This window comes from Centruroides vittatus, unplaced genomic scaffold (genome assembly GCF_030686945.1).
Source record: "Centruroides vittatus isolate TY-2023 unplaced genomic scaffold, ASM3068694v2 contig_290, whole genome shotgun sequence".
In the NCBI taxonomy this organism is placed as follows: domain Eukaryota; kingdom Metazoa; phylum Arthropoda; class Arachnida; order Scorpiones; family Buthidae; genus Centruroides; species Centruroides vittatus.
Window position 1 is genome coordinate 847,504 of NW_027121846.1, and position 21,100 is coordinate 868,603.

The window sequence follows — 21,100 nt, forward strand, 5'->3', positions numbered from 1 at the left end:
AAGTCTACAGGAGAAGCAGAGGTGATCGAATCTATCTCGATGCGGGAGAGCGCGTCTGCTATCGTGTTAGCTGTGCCCGGAATATGACGTATATCCGTAGAGAATTGGGATATAAAATCGAGATGCCGCATTTGTCGTGGTGAACATTTATCTGGTTTTTGTTTGAAGGCATATATGAGCGGTTTTTGATCCGTGTAGATCGTGAATTCACGGCCTTCTAGCATGTGGCGAAATCGTTTTATTGATGTGTATATTGCCAATAGTTCTCTGTCGTAAGCTGACCAGTTGCGTTGATTTGGTGCCAGTTTCGCTGAGATAAAGGCGATGGGTTCCCATTTCCTGTTGTATTGCATCAGTGCTCCTCCAACCGCTACGTCTGACGCATCTACCCATATGCATAGTTTAGCTCCGGGTAGTGGATGGTGGAGAAGTGTGGCTTTGGACAGTGCTTCCTTAGCTGATACGAAGGATTGTTCTGCCGCTTCTGACCATTGCAGAGATCGTGATTCTGCTTTCCGAGTGAGTGACGTACGTTTCCCGTTCTTTTTTCCTTCTAGTAGCTGCACTAGCGGGGCGAGGGTGTGCGCCGCTCGAGGGATGCATCTCCTGTAGAAATTTATTACGCCTAAGAATCGTCTAAGTTGAGTGAGAGACGAAGGTTTGGGAAATTCTCGGATGGCTCTGACTCTATCAGGGAGTGGTTCCAGACCCTTTCCCGAGACCTTGAATCCGAGAAATTCGATTAATGGTACGCCGAAGGTGCATTTCGACGGATTTATGGTTAACCCATATTCTTGGAGGCGTTGGAATAAGTCGCGAAGATGCGAGATGTGTTCTTCCTGGGAGCGTGACGCTATTAATATGTCATCGACGAAAGCATATGCAAAGGGGAGTCCTCTGGTTACTTCGTCGATGAACCGTTGAAATGTTGCGGATGCGTTGCACAATCCGAATTGCATCCTGGTACTCTCGAAGAGACCAAACGGTGTCGTTATAGCTGTTTTGTGCACGTGCGGTGGGTAGATGGGTATTTGATGATAGGCCTTGATTAAGTCTATGTGAGAGAAGATTTGTGTTCCGTGCAGTTCCGATGTGAAATCTGCGATGTTTGGAACGCTGTATCTGTCCTTTATGGTTTGTGCGTTTAGAGCACGATAATCTCCCACGGGTCGCCAATCTGAACTGTTTTTCTTGGTGACCATGTGGAGTGGTGATGCGTAATTGCTTTTTGATGTTCGCATATGGCCGAGAGCTATCATCTTATCGAATTCGGCCTTAGCGATTTTAAGCCTATCGGGTGCTAGGCGACGTGGTTTCGCAGTTACGGGCTGACCAACAGTTTCTATGTGATGTACAACGTTGTGTTTTACGGGTTGGTTAGGACGTGGAGGTCTGGTGATCTCAGGAAATTCTTCCAATATCTTTTGATATATGGAGTCGTTGGTCGTTATCTTGATAGAGTGGATGGAGGTTTCTAATAATTTGCCTGGAGAGTTTACCTTTGTCTGAACGTCTGTGAGACATTTTCGTCTAAGATTCGGTACCAAATGGAAGTGATACAAGAAATCTGCGCCTATTATTGCTGTTGACACGTTGCCAATAAGGAATTTCCAACGAAAAATTTTCTTTAACCCAAAATCGAGAGTGAGTGTTCGTTGGTCGTAGACATGAATTGCAGTTGTGTTTGCTGCCATCAAGGTCATTTGAGATGCGCGCTTCTTTTGTGACGAGGAGGCTGGAAATATTGATACGTCGGAACCTGTGTCGACGAGAAAGTTTACGTTCGTTCTCTTGTCTAGGATGAACAGGCGACGAGATTGCTCCGGCAAAGTGCATGTCGCCTCTACGCTTCGCCGCTCTCGTTTGTTGGAAAACTACACGGCGGAGTACATTTTTGTGCCTTTGCGCCAAAACGGTTGTGGTACCAGCAGTAGTTGTTGATACTGCGGTGAGTGGAATTGTTGCGATGTCCTGAACTACTGCGGGAGCGTCGAGAAAAATGGTCGCTGCGATCCCGACGTGCCTGCGTTAGTTTATCGATTCGCTTGTTAAGTTTATCTATTTCGACTAGTATTTTGTTGGTTAAGGTATCGGGCTTCTCAGGTTGCGACACTGAAGATATCGTTGCAGGGGTTACTTCCACCACGCGGTCCGCTACTTCCGCTGCTTTGTCTACGTCGAGTGGGGTAATGGCGGCTAGGATAGATTGGACGGAAGTCGGAAGATGTTGTATGAATAACTCTAGTATAACTGCGTCCGGGATTTGAAAATTTTCCGCCCGACGCTTTAGAACACGTAGTAGTTCGGAAGGTTTGCGGTCTCCTAGCTGTTCTCCGGCCAATAGTTTTCGTAACTCTTGTTGAGACGATTCGCCGGATCGTTTAATAAGTTCCACCTTTATGTGACCGTACGGGTCTGTACGGTCCGGAGAAATAATAATGTCTCTAACCGTTGATGCGACTTCCGGTGGTAAATGAGCCACTACGTAGTTGAACTTTGTGGCACTTTCCGTGATCGGCTTTGGAGATCCTAGAGCAAATGTGCTTTCGCACATGTGGAACCATAAGGCTGGGTCGGAAAAGTTGTACGGAGGGATTTTTACTGCTCCAATCTCGGCCATGATCTGACGATTGAAGTCGTGAACAAGGAAGAACGACGTACCTGATGAAGGTTCCAATGGGTGGATTCGGTAGTTTTCTTAGTTGAATTACGTTATTAGTCCGGGTTCGGGTCACCAATGTAGTGTTTTTACTGCTATTAATTTTGCTTCTCGTCACTCCGCGCGATTAAAAACGAATGAGACGAACAGTAACAAAACTACGTTTATTTTCTGCTCGCGTAACAGTTACATGACTCGACGATGTGGCTAACAAAAGGCAACTGGCTGACCAAAAGGTCCCACAGGGTGAGTCCGGTCCCGTTCCAGGAAGTAATAACTCTTACCACCTGGGGTTCGTTACGACTGTTAAGATGTGGAGAGTGACGTTCCCCACAATACAATAGCCTCGATTATTATTATAAAAATTTTCGTTAGGCTTAAAATCAACGAAACTCCAACACGAAGCGACACGCAACGGAGAAAAATTTCAACATCGGACAGATTAATATATTTTTTATATATAATCGGTTATCCGAACAATCCCAGTCCCCAATTGATTCGGATAAACGACTCTCTACTGTATTTCAGAGTTAAGGCTTTTAATAATGTATTGCTGGTTTGTAAATTTAGTTCTTTTAATTAGTTAATTTAAATTTTTAAAAAGTATTGAAATTATTATCTATTCTCAAGAATAAAATGTCGTTAAGTCATGAATTGCTTTTATTGTTGACACAGTTAAAATACAACATGTTTTCATACAAAACTAATGAAACATTTTAACAAAAATGTTTGTAATATTTAAATAAAATTCTTAAATTTTACATTTGTGTTTATTTTAATTCATTTCCAATTACTACTTAAATAAAATTATTTCTAATAAGATAAAAGAATAAACAAATATTTTTCAAATGTAACATATTGTGAGATAAGCAGAGGGTCAGGGTTTATCCTCGCTGACCACTTACACTGCACGGGTTGGTAAAACCCGATCTCGTTGTCGTTTCGGATGGCTAGGAGGGCAAAAAGTGAGTGGGGAGGTGCGTCGGTAAGTCGACAGGCGTCTGGGATTGACAGGAGACAGGTTAACAAATAATACATTTATTGAATAACTAGAATAACATACAAGGTGATTACAAACTATTCTACGATTACATGCGGTTATATGCAAGTAAATAGATTCTAACTAAGACGGCTATGTGTTAAGCCTATTGCCGTTGCGGGAGAGAGAGAGTTTACAAAGGTCCTAACAAAATACCTCTTTGTGTATGAGATTGGACTATATCTCGAAGTGTAGCGGTCGCCGAAGATATGGAAGAGTCGCTGAAGGTCTTCTTCGACGGGATTCCGGTCTTAGACATGGAGAATGATAGACACAAATATAGAAACAACTTCCTATGCGAGCGCGCAAAGTTCCGGTTGCGCGAGCTTTTATAGAGTTAGTGTGGGAAGCTGTCTGTTGTTAATGATGACTTGCAAATTCTTGACAGCTAAGTGTCAACTTTCCCACCTAACTGTTGATAGTTGCTGGAGACCTCTGCTCCGTTTCTCCGCGAGGAATTGTTTCTCTCCGGGATTGTTTACACTAATTTGTGAGAAAAAAAATGAAAGTTTTCTTTCATTTACACAGATTTTCCCGCTAAAATCCGCGGTCTCACAATATTCTTTTGTATTGATCACAGTATTGAGTGTTTTAACTCATTCTTTGATATTTGAAATTCTTGTGTGATAGTTGTGAAATTGTTTTACGCAAGACAATAAAAATTCTCCATATTTAGACAAAGGATTTATCTCGTTAAGTCACAGAATATGATATATGATGTGAGTGTTATTTACCTGAATGTACTGTACAGTACATATGCATGTTTTCCTCTCACTTCTGATTAACAAATATTCATCATTCTCTGGATGGATGTACTCTTCTTTCTTCATTTCATGCCATAAAAATTTTATCAACGATACGGAATGACAAATACTCGTAACATAAATCTAGAAATAGATTTTTTAGAAAAACAGACAAAATTTTATAATGAAGAAGAAAAGTTAAATTGCAATGTTCTTTTAAAAATTGTCTTTAGCATAACTGTAAATTAAAAAGTAATTGATTACTGTTAGTGAAGAAAATGTGTTCAGGCTTTCTTTTATATGATATGCTGGTATGATAAAAAAAAAAAAAACAGTGATACATCTTCAAACTCTGACATCTGAAATGTACTGAATATCTCTATTGTTGGCACTGCGTTTTTCTCATGACTGCTTTCTTAAAATAATATTAGGTTCTGCTGTAAAGTTCCTCATCGACTGTCCGATCCTCAAGGACTCCGAACCATAAAAATATTTGACTATTGGATGGCCTCGTCAACTCACCGATCTGAGGGCTCGGGATCAAATCCGGATGAACAACTCCGTAATACTCGTAACGGACCCAACATATTCGGGGTGTCCGGGATATATCGGGTATGTCCACAAAAAATGACTTCCCAACATTTTTGACTGAGGGAACCTTGACACATCGAGAAATTTTAAAAAATCGCGTTTTTTTTCTGTATGTATGGATGTTAGCATGCATGGGGGGACGATTTTGTTCACCTTCTCTGAGCCTTAATATCTTTTGTGTTGAAAATTTCTGAAATTTTGCAGGAAAACATTTGTATTAGAGGGATCGATGCTATTAAATTTTAGTGGTTAAAGGCGGTAGAAAAACAAAGGGGATCGTATGTCATATCTTCAGTAGGGTCGGACTTAATAACTATTTTACTCGTTATTATTACTTACAACATTTTATAAAATCCATTCCTACCCTCAAAATTAAGCATTTTTCAATTTTATAATAATTAAAAATATAAAAGTTTTAAATAAAAATATTATAACAGATGGAACTACTAAAATTTTAAATGTTGTGAGGAAAGATAACACTTAACTGGTCATTCTAGAATATGAGTGAATTTTAAAACTTTTTGAGTTTTTCTTTTCAACAAATTTTAGTTCGTGTTTATGACCCATTAAAATAAGTGTTTTTTATATTCTATTTAGAAACTATAAACTACTACAAATTTAAATGACACTCCACCGTTATACCGAGGTTTTCAGGTTTTCAGGAACAAGTTACGATTTTCCTGACGAGGAATTCATAGAAGGAAATCATTTAAGTAAAATTCAGTTATTTATAACTTTGCTTTTTTAAAAAAAATCATCATTTATTTTTAAAAAGCATAAGGTAAATTTAAAGCCTTATGCCTTTGTTTAAAAATAAATAATGGAATTGATAAAGCGGTCATAAATAATTGAAATATAATTGCTTAATTGATTTCCTCCTATAATATTACCTACATTCAACGTCTTCCCGTTAAGGATATGTTCTAACGTTTGACAATTATAACACAAATTTTCTAACAATTTAAATTTGACTTTATCTTCGGACGAAATACTAACTTACACTTTCACTTAGAGTATTATTCCTTTTTATATTTATAGAAACAAATATAAATCAATAATTTACAAATATTTTAAGGTTTTTATGATCGTTTATTTTAAATAATTGTCTTAGTTGAATAAACAAATTAGGTGTTATATTATATTCTATATTATAATTAAACTTGTAAATCTCTTTAACGTGTGCGATAGAAATTAATGATGTGTATTTGAATCACTCGATATCATTTTGAGAGCTTCAGATAGCGATCAAGAACAGGTTCATACTAATTATATCAGCAACCAGTAATAAACGATACATACATCATCGTTTTTTAGAACATTTTTTAAGGATATGTTCTAAATAAAAGTCTCTTGATATTTTTCTCATTACAGTTATGAATTTGTTGCAAAATTCATTCTTCCTTATTCTTTCATTGTATAGAGCGTTAGATATAATCAATGATAAGAAGAAAGTTGTTGGTGCAGAATATGATTATATAATTGGTAAGTAAATGATTTATATTTAACATAATATTAATAATTCATTGAAGTTTGAATATTTCTTATCGGAGTTACTCTAGCTGCGTAATTATGTCATTATTCAATCGTATTTCGTTCACAAAAAGATATACAATGTTTGACAATAAAGTTCTGAGACTGATGCTGGTACATGAAAAGTTAAAGTCACCGCAGCAAACCGTAGTGAGAATTATTCAACGTAGTCTTTCTTATATTCGATGCATAGCTTTGCCTGCTTCACGAGGTCTCCAAAACTGATTTTGAAGTCATTCTCTGGAATTCACTAACGGATTTCTAGATATCCTGAACAGTCCTGAAATGCTGTCCCTTTAGTGCCAGAGTTTAGAGTTTAGGAAATAGGATGAAGTCGATGAGAGCCAAATCTGGGGAATAAAGTGGATGGTTGAGCCTGGAGACCCCACGCTTCGCTAAGAACTATCATAATTAAATCTGCTTTAATCTGACACGTTAAACATTTTTCTGTCATTAGCAGTAACAGAGTACCAGGTCTTTGAACTTTATTGTCAAACCATCTATTTATGTTGTTACTACAATATCGAACTGTTCAATACTTATCATTTGAGTTAATTCTACATACTGTACATATACTACTTTCTGTATACTTTTCTTATAAAATATGCTAAATCTTTTTAATTTAGTAGCTTTTTACATTTATATTCCTTTTTTTCGCTTAATGATAGACTTAAATAAATTTTGAATTCTAATAATGAAATTTTTAACCTTGCTTTTAACTGAATAATGAGTTTACTCATTGATATTCTCTAAAAAGCAAAATCTTTAAACTTTCTTTTAATATCTATCAATAAATTGTTTACTGATAAATTACCGTAATAACAATACTAGAAACTAGAGTAGTAAAATATTGGAGAAAGAAAAATATATATTACAGATTCCAGATATAATAACTATTAACATAAATATTAGGGGCCTTTTTATACTCTCTTTGAGTGGTAAAGGGCCTTAAACCACAAATAAAAATAAAAATAAAAAACATAAATATCATTTATTGATAATGCAAATGGTTATTAAATGTTTTGATTGAAGAAAATAAATCGGTATAAATATCTGTTTTCAATCTTTTGAAATAAATTATTATTATAATTATGGCTATGATTTTAGTGGTGGAAAGTATTCTACTCGATTGTTACTGTGAGATCTGGAATTTTTATAGATATTTTTCTGATTATTTCCCCTCCTATTGCCTAAAGAATTCGGGGAAAAACCCCACTTTGCTGGAAAATATACAACCCTCCTCCAAAAATGTCAACATTCTCTTCACCCAAATATCGTAAAGCTAGTATTACAAGATAAGTTTACAATTAACGTCCGATTTTATCACTTTATTTTGGTCCCGGGGACACTTTTAACCGCCACACCTGCTACAATAACTTTTACTTCCAATAACAATTAATCAAATGACATATTTTCTCAAGACAAATCTATAAAAGCCAGCTTCTCTTCCTTCAAGGGAGTCTCTCAGCAAACGCCAGCCCAGTGACATCGAGGAGTCTACCGAAGAGCCGTATCTCCGAGTACCATTTTACTAAGAGCGATCCGTGTCTCAGTCGCGATTTTTATAGCTTTGTGAGAACAAATAAACAGGGACGAAATCGAGCCTCCGTGGAATCATTCAAGAGGTATGATAACAATTCACGTAAACTCTTTCTCGTCCCCCTCCGCGTATTCGGAACTTAGAGAACAAAGTCGATAGATTCTCGATGTTAGATATTGTAATCGTCTGTTTGTTATCTAATAAATCTTTGTTTCATTGTTAAATAGTGTCATTTACTCGTTTATTGCCTATGCCTTACCGATGACCCCTCTCTCCTCCTCCTCCACTCGACCTGTCAAAAAGAATCCCGACCCCTCAGGATCATAGAACGTAAACCCGCCATTCTGTGACAAGTGGGCAGGTTTCATCAACCTGTTGCCGACAAAAAGAGGTACGACCTCGTCCTACCTCCATTCCGCTATCCACAATAGCGTTGTCTAGTATACCTGAACAAGGTCAAGGCATAGCAATCAAAACAAAACAAAAAAATTAAATCAGTGTGTCAGTGTGTGTGTCTGTATTCAGGAATTTCCCCAGCAATATGTATTCAATGTGGTTGCCTTCTGTAGGGTGATATATGTGTTTCTATTAAACTGTAATGTTTCCAGGCTTTTGTGTAGTTTTTATTATTATTATTATTATTATTAACTTCTTTATATTATCACAAAAAGAAATTGCTAAGATGAATTACATTCATGCAATAATTTTTTATATATAGTTCTCTAAACGTTTATATAGGCATAGACATTAAGTACGGGATAGATATGATAGATACTTATAAAAAAGTTTTATATAATATGTAGTTTATAAGCTTGTCTTAAGAGTAATATTAAATTTAAACTAATTTAGTTAATTATTATTTGTTTTTTACAAAAACATTAGCTTCAAAATCCAGATTAGTATTATACTTAAAACATTTTAACAGAAAGATACGTCTATATTAATATAAATCTATACAAGTATAAGCTAGACAGTCAATGACACATTTTACTTTATATAAAGCATTAATTTTCAAACTTTTAAGTTACAATAATCGAAAAATTGGGTAATATTATCATTGTGCAGTTGGTGGAGGGTCAGCAGGCTCAGTTCTAGCTAATCGTTTATCGGAGAATCCAGACAATCAAGTTCTTCTTTTAGAGGCTGGAAGCAATGAAAACAAACAAACTGACGTTCCTGCTAACACAATCGGATTGCAGATGAGTCCTCTCGATTGGGCATATAAAACAGAACCACAGAAATTTGCTTGTTTTGGATTGAATGGACAGGTACGAATTATTGTGAATTACGTTATATCTTAAGTATATAATATATTACTTTGTAAACTGCTACGAAATTAAGCAATCAAGATGGCCTCGAGGAAAAGTATTAGGTGGTTCCAGCGTTTTAAACACTATGGTATTCTCCAGAGGCAACCATAAAGATTACGATAATTGGGCCAGAAATGGTGCGTATGGATGGAGTTGGAAGGAAGTTTTTCCGTATTTTCTTAAATCAGAAGATAATACAGATATAAATTATTTGAAAAATGGTAAATATTTTAAAATTAATTATAATAATTTATACAGTTGATATATAGTCATAGGCCTATGTAGTATATCATATATCGTCTATTTAGAAATCGAAAATACTTTTGTTTTATAGTTATGTCATCTAATTAACTCTACTGACGTAGCAGGAAAATAAAACACTTAATTGTTTCCTTTAACTAATTGTCGGAACGAAGTGATTGCCGGAACGAAGTGACGACTAATACTTGCTTCATGCATTCCTTGTCAACATTATAACTCTAGAATGGGTTGTCCGATCTTGATGAAATTTTCTAGGACAACTCAACATCACTCAAGAATGAACTGATTAAAATTTCAACTCTCAAAAATGATCCATTTTTGTAGAACTGGAGATAGGGACCAAAACGAAGATCGCGTTTTTCTTCAGTATTTTTGAGGGTTGAAATTTTAATCAGTTCATCCTTGAGAGATGATGAGTCGTCTTAGAAAATTTCATCAAGATCGGACAACTCATTCTAAAATTATAATGTTGACAAGGAATGCATGAAGTCAAGTGTTAGCTGCTTCCTGCACGCACGTGTAGAAGCGTCATCTAGTGGTCGGAAAATATGACAAGCATTAAAATGGTAATTTTGAAAGGTAAATGTTATCGCTAGATACACAACAAATATAAAGAATCTTAGTAGAATAATAAGTTTAAAAAAGTTTTCTTTTTAAAACGTGGAGCAGCAGCGATCAATATTGATGGCTTTACGACCCATTCTCTCCTTCGTCTTCGTATCGTTAGTACGAAATTTCTATCTCTAAATGGAGAAGCTGCACAGAGATTCCAGATTGAGATGAAGTCGATCAAATTCATCATCATCATCGATGAAATGTCAATGATTGGTGCAAGAATGCTTTACATGATCGATAGAAAATTGACGGCTCATCTTTCTCGGAGTTTATCTCCGAGAAAGATGAGCCGTTTGGTGGATTCTTTATCTATTTGTTTGGTGACTTTCGTCAGCTACCTCCTGTTAAAGATACTCCTCTCTACTCGAGTGTTTTTTAAAATGTAATGTCCCAACAGGGCCCCTACCTTGTTAGGACATTACATTACATTTGCATTTGATTCTTTTGAGAAGTTCATTGAACTTAATAATTCTCATAGACAAAATAGCGCAGATAATTCCTTCGCGGATGTCTTACAACATCTAGCTTCGGGTGATTTCTCTGATATAGATCTGAACATTCTGACGACAAGAAATCGAGTCTATTTATCCAGAGATGAACTTGATCAGTTCCAAACGTCAGTCCAAGAGCTATATCCAACAAACGAACAAGTTAAAGCAACGAAGACTACTTGCAGTCAACTGGATGTCCTCTTGCTTATATAGCATCTGAAAACACTCCAGATATTGCCCCGCCTTCATCCAAAGATGACTCAGCTCTTGGTCTCTCCAAGTATTTGTATCTCTCAGTTAATGCCAGAATCATGCTGAGAGTCAACTTATGGGTGCAAGGAGGTCTCGTCAATGGTTCACTAGGAACTATACGCTACATTATATATGCTTCTAATGCTCGCCCTCCAGTTCTTCCTCTGTTTATTTTAGTGGAATTCGATAGCTATCGGAGACCTTTCATCTATGGTAATCTGTTTCCAATAATCCCCATAATACGCTTTTCAAACGATGGCAGTATAGATCGTAGCGACCTCGAAGACAGTTTTTCGTTACCTTAGCATACTCGATGACTATACATAAATCATAAGGATTAACTCTTCCAAAAATCAAAATAGATATAGGGGAAAAAGAGACAGCTATCGGTCTTATCTATGTTACATTGAGTCGAGTGAAAAAATAACTGACTCAGTATTTTTAAAGAGTTACAATAAAGATCGCTACGAGTCAATCTGTAAGTCTAAGGCCCATAGTGATAGACAGAATTTCGTGAGACGTTGGCATAGCAATTAATTAATGGCTTATTCTGACCTTATATTTGTACCTTTAAATTTGTTACTTTTAAATGATCCAACAGAAATCAAATATATTGTTGAGAACGAATAATTCTTTGTTTCTTTTTTCTCTCATAATCTAGAAAATAAAGCTGCGAGCAGCTTCGTTCCGACTACACGCTGATACAGCGTTACTTAACTAGTTATCTACTTTTAACCTATTTTACTGTAAAAACAATTTCCATTGTACTTTTTAGAATATGAATGTGCTTGTCTATTTTCATATAGAGAATTAAATGTTAGTTAAAGATTTGATACTTCATCTTCAACATCTTTTCAGAGTTGACTGATATTTTGATTTTTATAATCGGCAATGCTGAAAACGCCGTTTTACCATAAACAGAACAAGATTTTTTACTGTTGTCAAATTTTTCTCGACTCCTACATTTAATTACATGCTCCCTTTGGGGTCGAGACTCGCAGTTCAAGAAACCCTCGGCTATACGATAGACTGTTATTACAGTAGTTAGATGGTTTTCAATACATTCTGTATAGCTCATTATTGAAAACAATATTCTTGTGATTATAAATGTTTAAATATATGTTTCTTTTAAAGCTTTTTTATATCGTTAAATATTCTTATCAAATTTTTCAGGATATAATGTATGAACAATTCTTCATCCAAAAACCTATTTACCGGTGCCAGTCCACTTAAATTATATGGCAAACGTTTTCAGACACTTCACTGTGACCTTCCTCAAGCCTTCTAATCTTCTTAAAACGATTTTCGAACAAACGAACTTCTATTTGCGCTACGCACGTGCCAACCGAATAAAATTTAAAAATTAAAAAATCCGAAAACGTTTGCCATATAATTTAAGTGGACTGGCACCGGTTATTAGGTTTTTGGATGAAGAATTATTTACAATCCGGTGTTTTGGTTGGAGTTTATTATAATGTATGAACTTTTCCTTAGTCTCTTCCATTATCTTAAAAATTATTGCATAATAATAATCATAATAATGCATTTTATACTTTTAATCTATCAATAAGTTTATATAAATACCATAAGTATATTCTATCTAATAGACGCCTGGGCCTCTATTTTAATTTCTCGCTGAATTTTTTGCTTCACTAATATTCTGGATAGCTTTAAGAGCATTACGTTGCTCCTCCACTCCTCGAATTCGCTTTGGATGCACTTTGAATTTCCGTGCTGCTGCTTCTCCGGAGTGGTCTTTTGCGTACGTAACTGCGTTTAATTTAAAGGCAACGCTGTAATGCCTATTTATTGTCAATCCGATCGACGTTTAGTCCACTAATCTGTGTAAAATGGTTATTTCGAAAGAGGAAATACAGGAAGATGCAACCACTCACATATTTACTATATACTTCAATTGCGCTCCATGTTGTGGTAAAAACATTTTTCAAAGATTCACATGGGAAATTACCATAGAACGTATAGAACATTCTTAAGCTTTGCGAGCTGCGTGTAGAAATTTTTGTTTAACTTTTTTAAATTAAATATTTAAGCGTTTACAGGAGACCCGGCGTCTATTGGATGATTTACGGTATTTAAGCTAGTTGGACTGCAATTTTAAAAAATTGTAGACCTATAAATTCCCACTGTCGTTTGTCTGTCTGTTCTTCTTTAATATCGATAACATGGTTAGAGAGATGAAAACGAAAACAAATATGGAATGAGTCTGGAAATAAGGCCCTGACTAACTATAAAATGTCATTCGGATTGAATTGAAAATCACTTTATTTCAATTCAAAATTTTCCCATAAACGGTGTTAGATCAATGATTCTATTGTTAAAGGAGAAGTATGATGTACAGGACCAGGGGCAAGACACTACTAATTTGAGGTAGAGAGCATACATTTTAAATTAAATAAGTTAAAAATATAGTTAAAAATTGCAGCCCGACATGTCACAATAAATAACTGCTCGTTTTTAGTTAAATAATTTAAAACATTCGCTTAATAGTATAGATGTTTATTATTGTTATCCAAAGGATATCACGCTACTGGTGGATATCAAACCATTTCATCTCCAAGATTCTCTAGTCCTCTTCAGGCAGCATTTTTGGAAGCTGGAAAATTATTTGGATATCCTATAATAGATGTTAATGGTCCAACTCAAACTGGTTAGTAACTCAGACTTTCTATTATTTTTCACCTGTTAAATAACTCGATTCTGCCAAACGTAAGTATTCATTATGCTAATTCGTATCTAATTCATCAGTAGAATTTACTTTCATCGTGTATTACATAGAAACATGTAAATTAATATGTTTGAAATTTGAATATTTTATAAAACTTTGACATCATGTTTTAAATTTCTCAGGTTTTAGCCCTGGACAATCTTTCTCCAGAAAGGGAAGGCGATGTAGCACCAATAAAGCATTTATAAGACCGGTTCAACACCGTCCAAATCTAGACATTTTGCTCTTTTCGTTCGTCACTAAAGTAAATAAATTTGTGTCTCTTATACAATTCATTTCAAAGATTAATATTATAATTAAAATATTAACGTACAGAGTTCACATAAGTCTCTAACTATAGAAATTAAGTTAATCTTTGTTTGTTCTTTTACGGCTAATGCATGGCGCTGATAAAACAGTAAACCCTGTGAAATAGTATTTGCTGTTTTATCAGCATTCCCATGAGATCCGCATTCTCTGTGCAAACAGTAAAGTCTGTTGTAAAATAACCTATTTTTTTAGCTATAAAAATTAAATTATAAACATAATTATATTGTTTTATGTTTTTTCTAACCACAAGGTCAAATTTTATTATCTAATATATTTCCAAAATATAAAATATAAATCATTTATTTAAAATTATTTTATTCTATTATTTGTGTAGATTGTCTTCGGTGAATTTAAGAGAGCCGTAGGAGTTACATTCGATCGTTTTAATCACACATATTTTGTCAAAGCCAGGAAAGAAATAATAATATCAGCAGGTACTATAAATTCACCTCAGTTGCTAATGCTTTCGGGTATCGGACCTAAAGAAGATTTACAACGTTTTCGGGTAATTACAGTACTCTAAATTAATTAACCTTTGAAATGGCATAATGAAAATTATATTATTTTGATAGATTCCTGTTATTTCAAATCTTCCAGTGGGTTTAAATCTACAAGATCATATATTCCCATTAGGAGTGGATTTCTTAATTAATAAACCGATTTCAGCAATTCTTCCACGATTTTTCTCTCCAAAGACGCTGCTACAATATTATATTGCAGGGAAAGGTACGAGAAGTTCTTAAATCAAATTATTTTCAAACAGTAATGATAAAACTGAAATAATCATTTTTTGAACAGGGCTTTGGACACTTTCTATTGGAATAGAAGGTATAGGATTCATAAACACTAAGTATGCAAATCCATACGATGATTACCCTGATATTCAGTATCATTTTCTATCTGGAGGAATGGCTTCTGATGGAGGAAAACTATTTTTACCTGCAGCAGGATTAAAAAGAGAGGTCAATAAATATTCATTCATTCGATGCATAATAAGTAATATGATTTATAAAATAATATATAAGTTCGTTTTTCAGATATATAATTTGTATTATAGTCCATTCGAATATGACGATGCATTTTCTATATTTCCTGTTTTGGTTCATCCCAAAAGTCGTGGATACATTAAGTTAAGAAGTGCCAATCCTTACGAACATCCAATTATTCAACCTAATTACCTATCTCATCCCGAGGATATTTTAAGAATTGTTGATGGTAATTATTAATTTTATCCTATTCTGTTTAGAAATTTATTACGTATTATATAATAAAACCTCACTTCGATGTACACAGTTTCTCGCTGTATAAGAGCGATGGTCATTTACCGTAAGTGGGATGATGAAAAAATTGACATACATTACTGTAATTAGATTATTGTACTTTAACATAAATCTCTAAGTATTCGCAATGTTTATTTACTTGTTTTAAAAAAATACTCAGCACTTATTAGTTACTGACTACTCTGTAGTCAGGCAAGGAAAATTACTACCTTATTCTCACTAGTAGCACCTTATTCTCACTAGTAGCACCTTATTCTCATTATTTTCTCGGGTTTTCAAGAACTTAGTCCGAGAAAACTTATTCGATTCGTTAAAGTTTTTGATTCTGTCTCTAGTTACTTCCAGTTTGTATCGGTGTGTTTCCTCGTCACGTTACAGTTGTTTCTCCGAAAGGTTCAAACTCGTTTTCAGAATAGTTTGTCAAGTTCTGCGACAACCGTTATATCTTATAGCAACAATTTTACTTATTTAAACATCCCTACGCTGACATTTTCCGGAGTGTTTAGTCAGACATTAAATTCTTCTTTGCTACTTTATTGCTGTAAGAAACATATCTACTATAAGTTCAATGATTATTTGACTTCCGCATTTCCTAATATTCATAATTTGTATGTATATAAGTTTATCGATTCGTATGCATAAGTAACTTTTATTCAATTATCTGGGTGAAGAATAAAATACATTTCTCTATCAGGACTCAAGAATTGACTTCTTTCTTTATGATCAAGCGATAAAAATTTATAGTAATTCTTCGGTTTAATTTATTTAAGTAAAGGATGAAATAAATGACAAAATATTTTTCCCGTATTAAGTATCTATAAGAAAAGTGGGGCAAATAGACACGTTCTAATTTTTTCTGGATTTTTTCGAAATTAAAAATAGCAAAACTGAGTTTAGATCAGTAAGATACCAGATTCATATCATATCTAGAGTGGTGTAAAAATGACATTTTATCGGTGTCGCTGTAACAGACGAAGATCTACTCCATATTTGAAACCGGATAAGTTATAGACGGAAAAGGGTAGGGGTCGACAAACTGACGAGAAGATAGACGATAGATAATTTGTTCTAATTAAGTATCAGTTGTTCCAGGATTCGAGAAGAAGGGAAGAGCGAGTCGGTGTTTCTCGCTCATCAGAAAGGAGCGAAGACAAAAGACTTATAAACTCCAAAATAAAACAAACCTTAGAGTACAAACCACGAATCGTCAGTAACCACAGACTAATACTTTCATTAGCCGTAATAGTCGTAAAATTCGGTTGAAGCGTGACAGTCAGTATAGAAACTGACGATGTGTTCAGTAATAGGTCAGGTAAGATGCATATAATTGCGTGTGTCTTGCGGATACATATATAAGCCGCATACCAAAAAAACATACAATATATGATTATGGTAACGATTTTATTTTGCTTTGTAAAATAGCATATTAAATATTTTAATATTCAATTTTTTTTAATCTGATAATTCGTAGTTTTATATTATTCTATTCTCCTATGATCAATCGGCATTTTTTACGAGAAATTTTGGATTTATAATTGTGATTTGTTTCACGTCACACAATATTTTGTTTATTCTACTTTCAAGAGGCTAATCTTGAAAGAAGAATAAACAAAAGTATTAGGCTTAATCTTAGACTGGAAACAATTTATGGTCGCCACATGCAGGCAGGAATTTCAGACCGTCTTGTCCAACCGCTTCTCCAAACTGGACACATCTGACGACATAAATGAGGAGAGACGGATCTCAGAGGTGATACTGGATTGTGCCAAGCCCCTGTGCCCACCAGTCCGCCGTCAAACACAACCATGGATATCTGACGAATGCCTCGACCTGGTGGCCAAACGAAAACAAGCAAAGTTAACCAACTACGAGCACTATCGCCAGCCTAATCGTGATGTTCGACTGAAAATGAAGGCCAAACGAGAGCAGTACTGGAACAAAGTGGCTGCTGACCTGGAAGAAGCCGCATCCGAACATGAGTACCGCACTCTCTACAGCAGTGTTCCTCAAACTTTTTGGACCGCGACCCCCCTTCTGCACTTAAAAATTTCAAAGGACCCCCGAAGAATAAGTATGTGTCGAAAAACATCCCGGAGGGAGGGGGTTAGGCTCGTATTTAAATATTTATATTATTTTTATTATTTATATGTGCAATTTATTTAAGTAAAAATTATTTTATATATTTTTTATTTCTATTATTTCTAAACATGAATCCATAGTAAATTTATAAAATATTTGAAAAAAATTGATCTGGCATCAACTTTTCAGCGACCCCCCAAATATTTTTCACGACCCCCTTGGGGGTCGCGACCCCCACTTTGAGAATCACTGCTCTACAGCACTCTCAGAAGGCTGAGTGAAAAGTCCAAAGTAACAAACGACACCATAAAGAAAGCAGATGGCACATTCGTAAAATCGCCGACAGAACGACTGCAACGTTGGAAGGAATTCTTTAATAACCTGTACAACCATGACGCTCCCCACGGAGACCCAGCAGACCCACCGCCAATTGACCAGCCCGCGACACTTATGCCAGATACAGCGCCTTCAATTGCAGAAGTGAAAGCAGCCATTAGATCGCTGAAAAATGGCAAAGCTGGACTGGATCTGATCACTACAGAAGCGATCAAGGCTGGTGGTGACATCCTGCACCATCGTCTTTATCTACTTATCAAAACAATATGGCACACAGAACAGATACCAGCCACCTGGAAGAAAGCTACCATCATGCCAATCCACAAGAAAGACGACAGCCAAGATTGCAGTAATTATCGCGGTATAAGTCTCCTTTCCATCATCGGCAAAGTATTCATGAAGATCATCCAATCAAGATTACAAAAACACCGCGAAGAAACCAGCCGAGAAGAACAGGCAGGGTTCTGTCCTGGTCGTGGTTGCTGTGATCAAATCTTTGTCCTTCGTAAGCTTATAGAAGAAAGAATCAGATATGGCAAACGGACTGTTGTCATATTCATCGTCTTCAAATCTGCATTCGACCGCTTGCACTGGAGAGTGAACATGTCCGAAAAAAAGTCATCACACTCCTAAAGGAAGCCTACAAAAATTCCACAAGTCAACTGCGATTCCGAGGGGAACTGTCTGAGGAGTTCGCCAGGGAGACGTGGTCTCCCCGCTACTGTTTAATATTGTGGCGAATGCAATTATGAGGAAGGCCTTTGATGGGAAACGTTTTGAGGATAGCCACTTTCTAACTGATCTAATGTTCGCCGACGACAGCGTTCTCGCTGACAACGATGCAATGGCCACAGACATGCTTTATGATATCGCCACTATCGCTCAGTCATATGGTCTTAAAATAAATGTGGACAAAACCAAAGTGCTTACAACGAATGGATCGCTAGCTACTGTTTACCTCAATGGAGTCCAGATTGAGCGGGTACAAAAGTTCAAATACCTTGAGTCACTGACCCAGGATAGGAAAGTGGCATCGTCGAAAGAAACCCACGCCCGAATTGGACAGACAGTCCATGCATTTGCCTCACTCAAATGGGGTATGGAAGAAGAATAACATCGCCATATGCTTGAGATAGATTCTTGGTATCTCCCTTCGGGATTGCATTACCAACAACGCCATCCGGGTCAGATGCCTAAAACTGTTGAAGCTGTTGAAACGAAAATTTAACAGCGACGGCTGAGATGATTTGACCATGTGTGCTGAATGGATACTAACCGAATACCTCACCAACTGCTCTTTCGACGGCGACCTACCCTGTGGAAAATCCAACGCACCGCACCTAAGAAAACGTAGACCAAACAAATTGAAGAAGACCTCAAGAACCAACGGCTCGATCTGAAGCAGGCGAAAGCGGCAGCCATGAATCGAGGGCAATGGAAGGACCTTGTGGAGAAGGCTCGACTTCCTGCGGCACCCACAGCAGCACACTGGTTGCGCGGACACCCCAACCAAATGGTAGCTAGGGATCAAATAAAGAAGAAGAAGAGGCTTAATCTTATAAAAATTGTGAATGTGCACATAGTTTGTAATGACAGATATTACTGACTTTTCAATTAAGTACTACTTTAACTATGATATAAAATTCTTTAGTTTCATGGCATATGTATCCAGGGGTGGATCTACATAGATACTAATAGGGTTTAAGTCCTGGGCTCCCAAGAGTCAAGGGCCCACAAAAATTGAATTATCATCATAAATTTTTAATACTTTTTCATTAACAATGAGCACTTATCGTATAGTAAAAAAATAGTTAATATTAATAATATAATAATAATGATAATTTATAGTATTATTAGTTTTTTTGTAATCAATGTAACGTAATTGGTCAGTAATTCATCACTGTAAATACTTCTTTATTTCTTATGTAAAAAATACAGTGATACCTCGGTTTTCGTCGATAATCCGTCCGATAATAAATCCGAAACTAACGAAAACCGATTTCTTACATAAATATATATATCTTAACTCTAATTTTGATGTGATTAAAAGTGAATTTTAAACCCCGATTTAAAGATTCTTAATCTAACAAAAAATGGGATTCCATTAGACTTCAATAAGCCCTAGGCCCCGGAAAACCCAGATCCGTCCATGTATGTACCAATCTTCTCAACGTAATTCTTGTGTCCTTGGCATGTCCACTTGCCACATTTTTCTTTTCACTGATTGTTTACCTGTCATTTCTGTATAAAATTGTTTTAATTGTCACAAAAACGTTAAGATTCCAGATAAACTTCATTCTTAGTTTTCTCTCATGAAATGTTCAACTACTTAAATGAATTTCTAACAAAAGGTTTTAGCAATGATAAACAAGTAATACTATCCCTAAATAAAATTGCTTTTGTTAAATCTCGAGATGAGGTTATAATATTGAAATCTAAATTAAATACTTCAAATTGTATTGTACATTTTACAGTTTATTATTAACTTATTAATATTGTTATGATTTTAGCCATGAAACAGGGAATGAGTTTAGGCGAATCCTTGCCTTTCCAGAAGTTAGGATCACGACATTTTCCCACTGTGGTTCCTGGATGTGGAAAATTTCCAAAATCAAGCGATAGATATCTTGAATGTGTGGCACGAACATTAACGTTCACAATTTATCATCCTGCTGGAACATGCAAAATGGGCGCTATTGAAGATCTAACAACTGTGGTTGACCCTGAATTAAGGTTCGAATTAAAATTAATTTCATAAAATATTTTTTAATAATATAGCTTAAAGATCTACTCGTGAATTTCTTTTACTTTAAATTCAACGACCAATAGATTCGAATTTTTTTAAAAAAGTTATTTTTTTTAACAAATTGACATTTTATATACTTACATTATTGTTTGATATTTATAAGGTAATCGAAATCTCCAGATATGAAAAGTCAATGCAAACAATATTATTTTAATATGTTTTTAGGGTGAAAGGTGTTTCGGGTCTACGTGTAGTCGATGCTTCTATAATGCCAAATATTGTCTCAGGAAATCTCAATGCACCTGTAATTATGATCGCTGAAAAGGCTGCAGATATGATAAGAAGGAATATATCCTAAAATTAGAGTTACTTTTAAAAATTTATTGCCAATTTGTATATTTTAAATAGTTAAGTTAACAATAAAAATTTAAATATTTTATAAGAAAAGTGTGTGGTTTTGCTTCAATTCTTTACTATAAAGTAGGGTGTACTGTAAATTATTACATATGTTTGTTATAAAAATAATAATAATAAATATTTATAAAGTAGGCCTAGTTAAATTAACACAACGTA

At 35.4% G+C, this 21,100-nt stretch overlaps 2 protein-coding genes across 2 annotated transcripts; one reads left to right on the forward strand and one right to left on the reverse strand.

Moving 5' to 3' along the window:
* Window positions 1–1,520: 1,520 nt before the first annotated feature.
* LOC136972355 (uncharacterized) lies at window positions 1,521–2,672 on the reverse strand. Its single transcript, XM_067266924.1, has one exon. The coding sequence runs from the start codon at window positions 2,618–2,620 to the stop codon at window positions 1,844–1,846; it is 777 nt and encodes a 258-aa protein (XP_067123025.1). The 5' UTR covers window positions 2,621–2,672; the 3' UTR covers window positions 1,521–1,843.
* Window positions 2,673–3,605: 933 nt separating this feature from the next.
* Window positions 3,606–20,885, forward strand: LOC136972313 (glucose dehydrogenase [FAD, quinone]-like). The gene is made up of 12 exons (XM_067266869.1): window positions 3,606–3,624; window positions 6,404–6,514; window positions 9,168–9,370; window positions 9,444–9,633; window positions 13,568–13,699; window positions 13,900–14,021; window positions 14,421–14,591; window positions 14,659–14,812; window positions 14,885–15,048; window positions 15,124–15,301; window positions 20,292–20,514; window positions 20,753–20,885. Exons 1-12 carry the CDS (start codon window positions 3,606–3,608, stop codon window positions 20,883–20,885), a joined length of 1,800 nt encoding a protein of 599 aa, XP_067122970.1.
* The last annotated feature ends 215 nt before the right edge of the window (window positions 20,886–21,100 follow it).